The 10,724-nt window shown below is 39.2% G+C and overlaps 1 protein-coding gene across 2 annotated transcripts in view; it reads left to right on the top strand.

The window, feature by feature from the left end:
• Positions 1 to 1,259: 1,259 nt before the first annotated feature.
• LOC102220915 (Down syndrome cell adhesion molecule-like protein 1 homolog) overlaps positions 1,260 to 10,724 on the top strand; it is a 71,095-nt gene continuing 61,630 nt past the window's right edge. For both annotated transcript variants that reach the window (XM_023342780.1, XM_023342779.1), the window contains exon 1: positions 1,260 to 1,902. In XM_023342780.1, the coding sequence (XP_023198548.1) occupies positions 1,311 to 1,902 (592 nt within the window). In that variant the 5' untranslated portion in view covers positions 1,260 to 1,310. The remainder of the gene's footprint in view (positions 1,903 to 10,724) is intronic.

Below are 10,724 nucleotides of genomic sequence, written 5' to 3'. Positions count from 1 at the left end.
ATAAATAAATGTTAGCGCTCCATGAGGAGTCTACGTATTCATGTCTACGACTCTTGCTTTTCACATATTTAAAAGAAATCTTTATTGGAACAACAGAAAGAGCAAAGTCAGGGAGGAGACATTAGCCCAGCAGCAGAGATGATTTGTTGAAAGAGATCTGCAGGTCTCAGGGGCAAACCAGGCAGGTATCGTGACATGGTTTTTTTTCTACAAATATTTCACTCTCGTTCACACTTCAAAATATGTTTTGTCTGTATTATAAGCTAGCATAGGCAGCATACTGTTTCCCTTTAGATCGGAAACATTAGCTTCATAATTTCTGTAGCGCTTGAGCTAAAGTTTATGCTAATCTGAGCATATACTCAGCATTTTCTGGTGAGTAATTATGCTTACATGTCATTTTTTTACGTCATTATTGTTGATTTTGTATTGATGAACAACATGGCTATTTCATTTGAAAGGTTAGATAAACATTTATTTGTGTATTTATGGTAAACAATAAGTTTAGCCTGTACACATTTCTGTTCCAAGTTTGACCAGCAGATGGGACCATTGAGCCGCAGGATGGATTTAGACGCTTGGATTTCAGATCGCAGAGGCAGAGAGCGAACCGTGGAGAGAACTTCAGGTAATCTCTGTAAAATTGGGGATACAACTAATATGTGTTCATATCTGCAGTATTACAGCAAGTTTTAACATCGCTGTTATATTTCACTGTTCTTAAATATCGCCAGAAAGTGAAAACGTCCTCAACAACATGAATCTGCAAGAACTTTATCGTACCAATAAAAGCAGGCTTATTGAATTAAAGTTTAAATACGAACATTAAGTTTTTTTATTATTATTTTGGAGAAAAAAAATCCACAAAGTGATGCAAGACTTGAAACGATCAAGCAGGGCGGATTCTAACATTTTTCCCCATTCAGTTTTTAGTGAGGTGAAGAAATAATAGTTTTCAAATAATTTATTGCATTATTATCAGTGTTTACTTTGTGTTATTTTGATCTTTGTGGATTTTGCAGCACAATATTTTGATATTGAACATTTAATTAATTATTTTTTGTACCATCTGGGAGGATCCTGTAGCTTTCATTCCTTCATCCATCCTTTATACTTATGCAGTGGAGCTGTTCTCCTAAAATTGGGCAGCAGTTGAAAGAGAAAACAGATTTCCAGAAAGTTGCTCCGTCTTTGAGAGCGTCCCTGTAACCTTTGGTTTGTTTGGCACACTGTGCTCGCTTTGTGAACTTGCCATACCCCATAGCCCGCACCTCTCTCCTGCTCTCTCTGCAGTGTATTTCTGTGCGCAAATGCCTGCTCTCCCAAAGCAGACAAAGAAAAGCAAAAATATTTGTAGCCCACCCTGTTCCGCAGCTGCATGGACCTTAACATCTAGCGCCAACTCGGAGGAGAGTGTGCCAACCCAAAATAGGCTCCGGGTCAGTCTGAGCGACTTTTCCGCATCCATATTGCGCAGGAAAGAAAGCGCGGTCATCGGGGCGCACAGGTGGGTGCGCTCTCCAAACGCCCTTTCCAAACGGTGCCAAGCGAGAGATCTTGGACACAGGTGGACCAAAACGATCAGCTGCAAAAGGACCCGATTGGCGATTAATTTCAGGAAAGGAAGGGAAAAAAAATGGATTTGCATGCACGGTAGTCTCATGAAGAGAGGAGGGGACATGGGCGGGGCCGAGGCGCCTCTCGTTTCCCCTCCATGCTTAGCGGGGCAGCAGGGCTGGAAATACCTCCCGGGAGCACAGTCGCCAGTCCAGCACGGAGACCCGCCTGGCCAAAAGAACGCGCCTCACACTTACCAGGATTGCCAACAATTCCTGAAAAATATACCTGCTATTTATGGCATGTGGCTTGTAACTTTACTCCTGCTGTACTCTCTCCAAGAAGGTAAGAGAAACATAAATTATATTTTTTGAAATATTTCACCACGCGGTGCAAGACAGGCTTATTGGTATTGAAGTTGAACGAAAAGTTACATGTGGAAACTGCTGTTAATTTAAAAAAATATATATACACAAATTGCCTGCTGGTCTTCTCTCATGCTCCTAATCTAATGATGTGATTGAAATTCATCATTTAAATCAAATTGAGTAAAGCTGTTGCAGCAGAAAGAGCGGAAATTGTGAAAGAGGGTGCTTAAGTGGTATAATTTCAAGGATGTTTGGTGGGGGTTTAGTAGCGCACCTTGGTGTCTCAGATGGTGCTGATAGCACGGATTGTTTTCGCATTACCAACTCCAGTTATGAATATGTAAAATGGCTGAATGGGGAGAATGAGGTGCAAACAGAGGGGGAGTGAGACAGAAATAAAAACATGCTCGTATCATGAGCCCGTTTGCGATTTCTCCACCAAGTCATTTTTACACTCGAGTCCAAAGTTTTCAGGTGCAACATTTGTGATTTATTTTTATATCTAGGTGCTTCCATCTTGTAGCCTTTGCTAATTGCAGCTGTTTGGATGGACTGATTGGGAGGGGGGGAGTACCGCCGGTTGCTACAGAGACGCTCTTATTTTTAGAATGAGATTTTTTTTTTCTTCTAATAATGACAAATTGTTGTCATTTGATGGTAAATAAAAGGGGCCCTTTTCTTCCACAACGGCCTTATTAGTGTAATAGGTCTACACCCACATAAAGGCCATAATTAGCGCATTCAGATTTGTCCTTCTTACTTAATTCATCGTGCCCCTTTTTGAAAAACGTCCTCTGATTTTTTTCCTTGCCTGCAAATGCGAAATGCTCCTTTAAATTATTTCATTTGTGTTTCTTGTCCACGATGCAACAAATCTCTAACCCTATTGTAAAGTTCATCTTTGTTCTTTTACAGTGCATTAAAAATAATCCCGAGGAAATCTGCGTCGAAAATAACATAAATCCAACCCTCTAACACTAGAGTGTGTTTATAGGCCTTTGTGTGCATCCTGCCTGTCTGGAGCCGATTTTATGTGATTTTGTCCTTATTAGCTGAAGCTTTGAGAGAGACAAATTTGTAATTTTTTTTTATTTCTAAAAGTCTCGGGTACTGGGAGCAGAAATATGGCGGTTTTAGCGCATTAAAAGGCCCAATAGGTCCACCAGCGTATGAATTAAGTTTTTTTTTTTTTCTTGTACTGGTCTCAAATGCAGACAAATTTTAGTTGGTGAAAAATGAGCTCTTTAAACATATCTTCTCGTATTATATATTTTTTATTTCTACAATTTATTCAATGTGATTTGATAGCTTGGCTGAAGGCTCAATGGAATTATATTAAAATACGCAAATTTATTTCACCAAATGAGAAACTCCAAGGGGCGTGGGTGCAGATTAGAGACTTGCCCGGTCATGTTCCTCTCTAATAGCGCACCTGGACCCCGCGGACGTGTCCGCGCGCGTGTGCCAGTCAGTCAGCCAGCGCGGGCGCGTGCACCAGAGGCGCGCGTCAGGGACGTCCCTTGTAATGGTTCTAGTGCGTGCTTAGTTTTTTTTTTTTTTTTTTAATAAAACCAAAAAAAAAAAAATATCTTGCACCAAGCTGTCTCGAAAACGACTGAAAAAGAAAGGAAAAATGTTTTGAGGCCTTAAATGAAAAAAAAAAAACTCCGTTGCAAAGTCACTAATTGTTCTTCAAAAATATTCTGTTATAAGAGCAACATTTTTAGGTGTTCCTGAAAAACAGATGTACAGGTTGTTTTTTTTTTTCTTTTAAATTTACAGGCTGTCTTCACTGCAAATGTGGATTGATTAGCAATAAGTAAAATTAAATTCACATTCTAATAAACAGCCATATAATCTCAAGCAAATAAAAATAAATTCAATTGAAATGGTAATTTATTTATACAAAATTGCAATGGTATGATGTGATTTTTTTTTAATTAGAGGTGTTTAATGAGAGGTGTGACAGCAGCAGGGGGAACCATGCTCCTTCACACCGCTGACCCCCCCTTCCTTTTCCTCCTTGGCCAATTCCCTTTCCTTTGCAAGACTCCAAAATTAAAGCTGCAACTTGAGTAATATGCAGCATTCAATTATGGGCAGCATTGTGCTTGTAATTTCTCAAGCAGGCCTCTTTTTTTTTTTTTTTTTTTTTACCAGAAAACCTCACATTACTTCATTTGACTCTTAAGAACATGGAGGAAGGCTGTAAAAAATAGCAGTCTTTGAGTTAATTTACCTGTAATTGACCTTTTCTTGAATGTGATTCATATAGTTAATTTTTTTCTCTCTCTCTGAAAAAATGAATCTACTATAGAATAATATTTTTTGATTTTAATAATTTGCCTTTAACTCTTAAGTTTTCATTCATTCACAAAGAATAATAAAAAGCTGCTATTCGGAAAAGCCCCAGGGTACAGCACAGCTTTGTCCTCCAGTTTCACTGAATTTATCTCATATTTTGTCCAAAAGGACTAACCAATAGAGGACAGTAAAATAAACAACATCCCTGCCCGACATCAAAAGTGAAGTGCAAAATTTTCCCCAGTAAGAACTCTGTGTATCAACACAGTGTTGCTAAATTGAGCCAGACCTCCTCTGAGTTTCATTGGACGCCAGCGTTGCACATTTTTCCGAAGGAGGGAGTGTTCGGCAAATGTCAAATCTCTGAAGCAAGTAGTTGTTTTTTTTTTTTCGTTGGATCTCCCTCTATCTCCATCTCTTTCTCCGTCTCTCCCTCCCTCCCTCTCTTGCTCAGTCGCTTCCTCTCGCAACAACTCCCCTCCCTCTCTTTCCCTCATCACTAGGCAGAATTAAAGGCTGGGGGGAGGGGCAGTTTATGCAGACTGTGCTGGGACTTGTGATCCACAGATTTGATATTCACATTAGGAGAGAAACTGGCTTCTTTGAAGTGAGGGGGTAGCAGGTCCCAGAGGACTGCTGAAGTAGCACACTTTTTTTTTTACTGACACAGCACGGTCCGGGGGGGCGGAGGCGTCGGTGGGTGCAACGGGTTTGGGGGGAACAGATTGCTGGGGACAAGGGTGGGGAACAGCAAAACCCCATCCATTGATTAGATCCAACTTCAGCAACCTTCCTCATGACTTCTCCACCCACCAGCTACCTATTTAAGTCAGGCTCCCGAGGATTATCTATAAGTTTACACCTCTCTACACCCCCCGCCATATCTCCACCGATATTCAATTCGCACCCCTTCTCTCAGTGCATCTCGTCTCAGTGTCTCCTGTGCTGGTTTATGTTTCCACATATAGTTGCTTTTGCTTGTTGCCACCCAAATCAAAACACAACTTTCTGTCCCGAAAACACCTGATGGATGAGTGACAGATGGCAAGCAAAAAAAAGAGAGAAAAAGTAGAACTACTCTGAAAAACCCCCCAAAGCTGTTTCTAGATAGAACTACGGGAAAGAAGAGAGAGATTTTTTGTAACAGTTCTTTCAGCTAATCTTGATGCGTTTCTGCAGGTCTGCAAAAGCTGGCCACTGGTGTCTAGATATATATTTATATAAAATAAAACCCAAAATGTGTTGGAAATTATTGTTAGGTTGAGATTTGTGAGAGGGAACGAGGAGAGCAGACGAGGGCAGCATGAGGATGTGTTTTGTCCTGGGTTGGGCACAGGGGCATGTGGAATTGTAAAAATGTGTGAATTTGAAACATCTGGGGGTTTTGGAGTTTGTTTAGCCCCCCTCCAAAACAATACAGCTTTGGATTGTGTGTGTGTGTGTGTGTGTGCGCGTGCACGCATGCTTGTGTGCGTTCACATCCTGGAGAGGCGTAGATCAGCTGCATTATGCATGATGAAACCTTGCATAGGTTATGACTTCTGCTTCTCCAGCATACATATTCATGCATGGCTCACTGGCAGGGCGTGTAAAATAGTTCCCGCGACTCTGACAGCCTAAGCTGCAGCTCCAGCGGTGCCATCAACGACTCCAACACCTTCCCTGTAAGGGCTGCTTTTCTCCCCGGAGTTGAGTCTGAACGAGGCTGATGAAGCCTACAGGGTGAAGGAGAGCTGCAACAACACCTTCTCCAAAACCGTACAGCACCGTCAGTACTGCTACCAGGCTATCAGCTGCCCATGAGCTGCAAAGGTTGGGCAACAACTGTTCTGCTTAATTACGTAAACGCGTGTATTAAATCCTCAGAATTAGTTTGGAATTCACATATTTAGAAAAAGCAATCTATAAATATTTTGGTAGGTGATCATTTTGTGAAAAATGCAAAATTCTTGTGATCTGATTTGAGCAGGATATACAGACGGACATCTTTGCCTGTTTGTAAAGTAAAGCAGGACTTTGATGTGGCACACCTTTTACTCATGTTCAACATGATTTTGAGGTAACTAAGTGTCTTTTTTTAACTTTCAAAACAGTCTGCTTGATCAGAGAGTGCGGTTTAAGCATTGAATACGTTTGAGAATCTTTCATTAATCTCAACCAAATACTGTGAAAAGTGAAAAACTGTGATAAAGCAAGAACCAAAGCTTCAAGGAATTTGCAAGTGAAATATAGATTTTATGAAGGGAAGTGTTTGCACTTTGAAACACTAATACCTGGACTTACACTCCTGTGTTTGAAAGTCATGCTGCTTACTTCACCTTCCAACTTTTAATACACAATAATGAATTCAGGTGAGCAAGCCAAGAAGATTGTAATAATTTTGTTGAGAAGAAAATGTTTTCGTCGACAAAAATACAAGGTTTTATAGATTGGAAACTTTCTTTTAAAGACTCAGTAGACAACACAGATTATTCAAATCAAGGTTTGACCAATCCACGTTGCATTTTTGTCTAATTTTAAATTGATTTTAATGCTACAGGAGTTGTTAAAATTCTTCATTTTTGTGTTTCTACAAAGTGAAGAAGAAATAAAAATAATATCTCTGTATAAATATCAGGTCCATGCGTGACTATTCTGCACATTTCATATTTTGTACCAGAAGTGTTCAATTGTGTCCATTTCTTCAAGCACAGTAAATCATTAGCATCATTAGTGGCTAACAGTTAGCCAGCACCACTATTCTTAAAGGAATCACAAATCGTTAGAATATAGTCTCTAACTCCGCCATCCTGTTTCATATTCCTTCTGATTCCCTTCATGCTGCAAGATCAAAACTACTTTGAGGTGACGTGGTGTTGGCCAAAAGACTCTGCATTTCTCTTTTTCACTTTTCAATTATTAACCAACTAGCAAAACATAAAAATGTCTATAAAAATAATTCAAAAGTTGTGGTTCTGTTCTACGCTATAAGCTGCTCAGAGGAATTGGCACTTGATTTAATTTTGTTTTTTTAATGAACTAAGTTTTTTTTTTTAGAGAAAATCAGAAATGCGCTTTTTGACCCCTGGTACTTCAATAGCTTATTACCTTGTTGTGTACTTGGTGTGCTTGGTAGTCTGGTTTCTCAACATTTAGGAGTGCAAGGGATTGATTCACTTAGGATAACCAGTAATTGGTGGGCCACTGGATGCAGTTGTCACCAGTGAAACCTGTAAAATGAAAACTGCAGCATTAATGCTGGCTCAGCAGAAAATCAGCAACAATTCCTCCAGCAACCATCCCTCAAATATTCATTGCATTGCTGTTTACACTGGTTTATTTCATAGGTCACATGCTGCAGATTAATCTGGCTTTGAACAAGAAATATTCAACGATCCATCTTAAATTGTTTGAGGAAGATGTATTGGGAGTTTGGACATTTGTATGGCACCGCCAGAAAAAGTCAGCTAGGCAGTTTACATTAGTAATGGTAAGGGATGGAATTAATTCTGAGGAAGCTACTTTCTAAATAGACAATTAGAAGCAAGGTTCTATCAATCAATCAATTAGCTGATTAAAAAAAAAAAATTCTTAACGTGTTCAACAGGATAGCCTTTAAACATCACTAAAAACATGCAATATATTTATGTTCCTGTATTTTTCTATCACTGGCGCAGTAGTTACGGTTTGTTTTCTTGGCAGTGTAAGCCACCGTACTGGTTGGCACAGGTGGTGGTTAGTGTTTGATCTGCTGGTTTTAAGTGGAGTGGAAACTCTGCCGTCCTGGCACAAATGCAGCACCGAGCCTTTGACTACACCTGGTGGGCTGGATCTGTGACGTATCGCTTACAGTTGCCCTCTTTCTGCAGAAAAAGCTGTCCCTTTTTTGTCAAAATATAGCATTTTGTGTGTTGTGATCTAAATCTATCTCTCAGTTTTTACTCCTTATGATAATTTCAAGATAATGTAACGTGACAGTTTTCAGGCAGGCTGTTTTTAGTGTTAAAATCTCTGTCCCAGTGGGGAATGGGTGGAATACTTGCACTAGCTCATCTTCTCATTGGGGCATCTCTTTGCTCCACCGAGATCCAAGTTGTAGAAATAGGTCAATTAAAATTAGCCTTTGCTTTACAATGTGCTGTCAGTCAGTAGTGTCGTAAGGATTAATATTGGTGTGAAGTTTATTTGCCATTTGTTTAGAGTTTAGACATTGCCACAAAGTAACTCATTGTAGTTACACGTGGTCTCTTTTTGTGATTCTTATTATGTTGCTTCAAAACTGATACCAGAAATGTTCAATGCTACAATCTCTGTGTGATAAGCTTTAAATAATTTTTTTTTTTTTTTTTTTACCCCTCCAGGAGGTATTTTTGTGGGCTCTAGTGTCCCTTAAATGATAGTGGGCTGACAGGAAACAGGGAAGGAGAGGGGGGAAGACATGCGGCAAATGTCGTCAGGTCCGGGAGTCGAACCCGCGACGGCCGCGTCGAGGACTCAAGGCCTCCAAATACGGGTCGCGCTAACCGCTACGCCACCACGGCACGCCCTTAAATAACATTTTAAAGTGTAAGTGCTATTTAGGAGCTAAACAGAAGTTTGGTAACTTAGTAAGAGGTAGGATGGACTAGGTAAATATTCAAGTATTCAAGATTATTTTCTAAGAAAAGAGTAGTAAACAAAGTGTGAAAAATATTTTATCATAGAGGAAAAAGATTCCAGCTCTCTGGTCGGTCATAATCAGTTGTTTCCAATTCAGTGCCAGTCTTAAGGACTGTTGCTATGTAACATATAGTTATATATATGAAATCAGTAGGTCCAAGAAGAAATGTCAGAAGATGTAGTTCTGCAACTTTTTCAGGACAGGACAATAATAAAGGGCAAAAAATAACTAAACCAGTGTCATATAGGTTGTTTTTCCTCCAAGTATCAAGCTGAAAGCCTAATAAGTTATTAAATATCTGCAACGTCTGGAGTTTTGTTTTTTTTCATCGCATTTTTGATCTGCTTTCAGCAACATGATAATTTTTTTTGCCAATTCTGATTAAGACTTTTTGTAGTCTTCTAATAATAAGTTAAAAAAACAAACAAACGTTTTCGTACTTTGTCCAGATTTTGTGCCATGTGTTCAAAGTTTTGATCTCTTTTGCTCTGCTGCAAATGAAATGGTCATATCGTAATTAGCTTTTGTTTGTCCTTTGACTTCATTTTTAAATACGTTGTCTATACTCTTTTTTTCTCATGCATATCTAATATATATTTATCACATTTTTGTACTAGTTTTTGTAACAAATATCTCCTGCTGACTGTGAAGCATAAATCTGTTGTATAAAATTTTAAAATACTCTAAAAATATAATTTTTTAAATGGTAGTTTTTATTTTTTGACATGGTGAAGAATAATTTTGAAAAATGTTTTTCTTCTTTGTTTTGTTGTTGCTTTTCCCCTACCACTTATATTGTTTGCACACAGCAGGGGGGTCATCTTATCAAAATTATGTAGTTGGTTTCTCTATTTGTAAATATTTAATAAGTTATAGTTTAGCTTAATTAGAATATACCTACTTTTATATAAGATTGCATTGAGTATAGGAGAAATGGGAAATTAAATATTAAGAACCTCATAGCTGGTAGCTGCGTTTTGTAGCTGCTTGTGTGAAGCTCTAGAAACCACATGTGTTTTCAATGTCCCTTAAGTCCGTCAGCATATATATTGCAGCATTTTGCACAGGAGATGTTGAAAAATGTAAGATTTTTTTAAACACTGACCAATAAATGAAATTTCTCACACTTTATTAGCCAGCACATTTCTTAACTTGCTTCTGTAAAGATGGTCAGATAGAAGTTTTTCCATCCAGCCAGCCGACTTCATTGAGTTATTGACTTAGATAGGTAGACATGTAGACAGACCGACATGTAGACAGACAGACATGTAGGCTTGACAGACAGACATGGTGTTTGTTCAGACATCAGGTTGTCAGATGAAGGAAGCGCTGTTTTGGTTCACAACATTATAAAGAGGGATTTCTTTCTCTAAATAATCTGCACTAACCGACAGAGTTTCTACTTAAAATGTTTAGGTTGATGGTTTGTAGTTGTTTGGTGGAGTTTCTGAGCCTCCATTGAAAGCCACTTTGCCTCCTCCCAATATGGCTGAGGACAGGCCGTATGTGAAGGTATTTTTTTTTAATTCTGTTTTCATTTGTGTATTGGTGAGTGTGTGTGTGTGCATTTTGCATGGTTTTGACACAGCTTTGACATGGTTTTGAGTAGTGGGAGTTCTTTCTGATCCACTTCCCGCACCATCAGTCCCAGTGCTCTGCAGCCCCCCAAATGCCCATGCCTCCAGGCCATATAATCTACTGTATGAGAGGGTCTTTCGCTGCCCACAACCCCCACCCCCCAAGCTGATAGGGCGACCCCTCACTTCCCTACTTTACTGCTGTCCCCCCATTGGGAGATTATAGATATTGCAATCTTTAATATGGGCTTTATGCTCAGGGGCTATTATCAGTAATCT

This window comes from Xiphophorus maculatus, chromosome 11, assembly GCF_002775205.1.
Source record: "Xiphophorus maculatus strain JP 163 A chromosome 11, X_maculatus-5.0-male, whole genome shotgun sequence".
In the NCBI taxonomy this organism is placed as follows: domain Eukaryota; kingdom Metazoa; phylum Chordata; class Actinopteri; order Cyprinodontiformes; family Poeciliidae; genus Xiphophorus; species Xiphophorus maculatus.
This window is presented reverse-complemented; position numbering and strand designations above follow the sequence as displayed.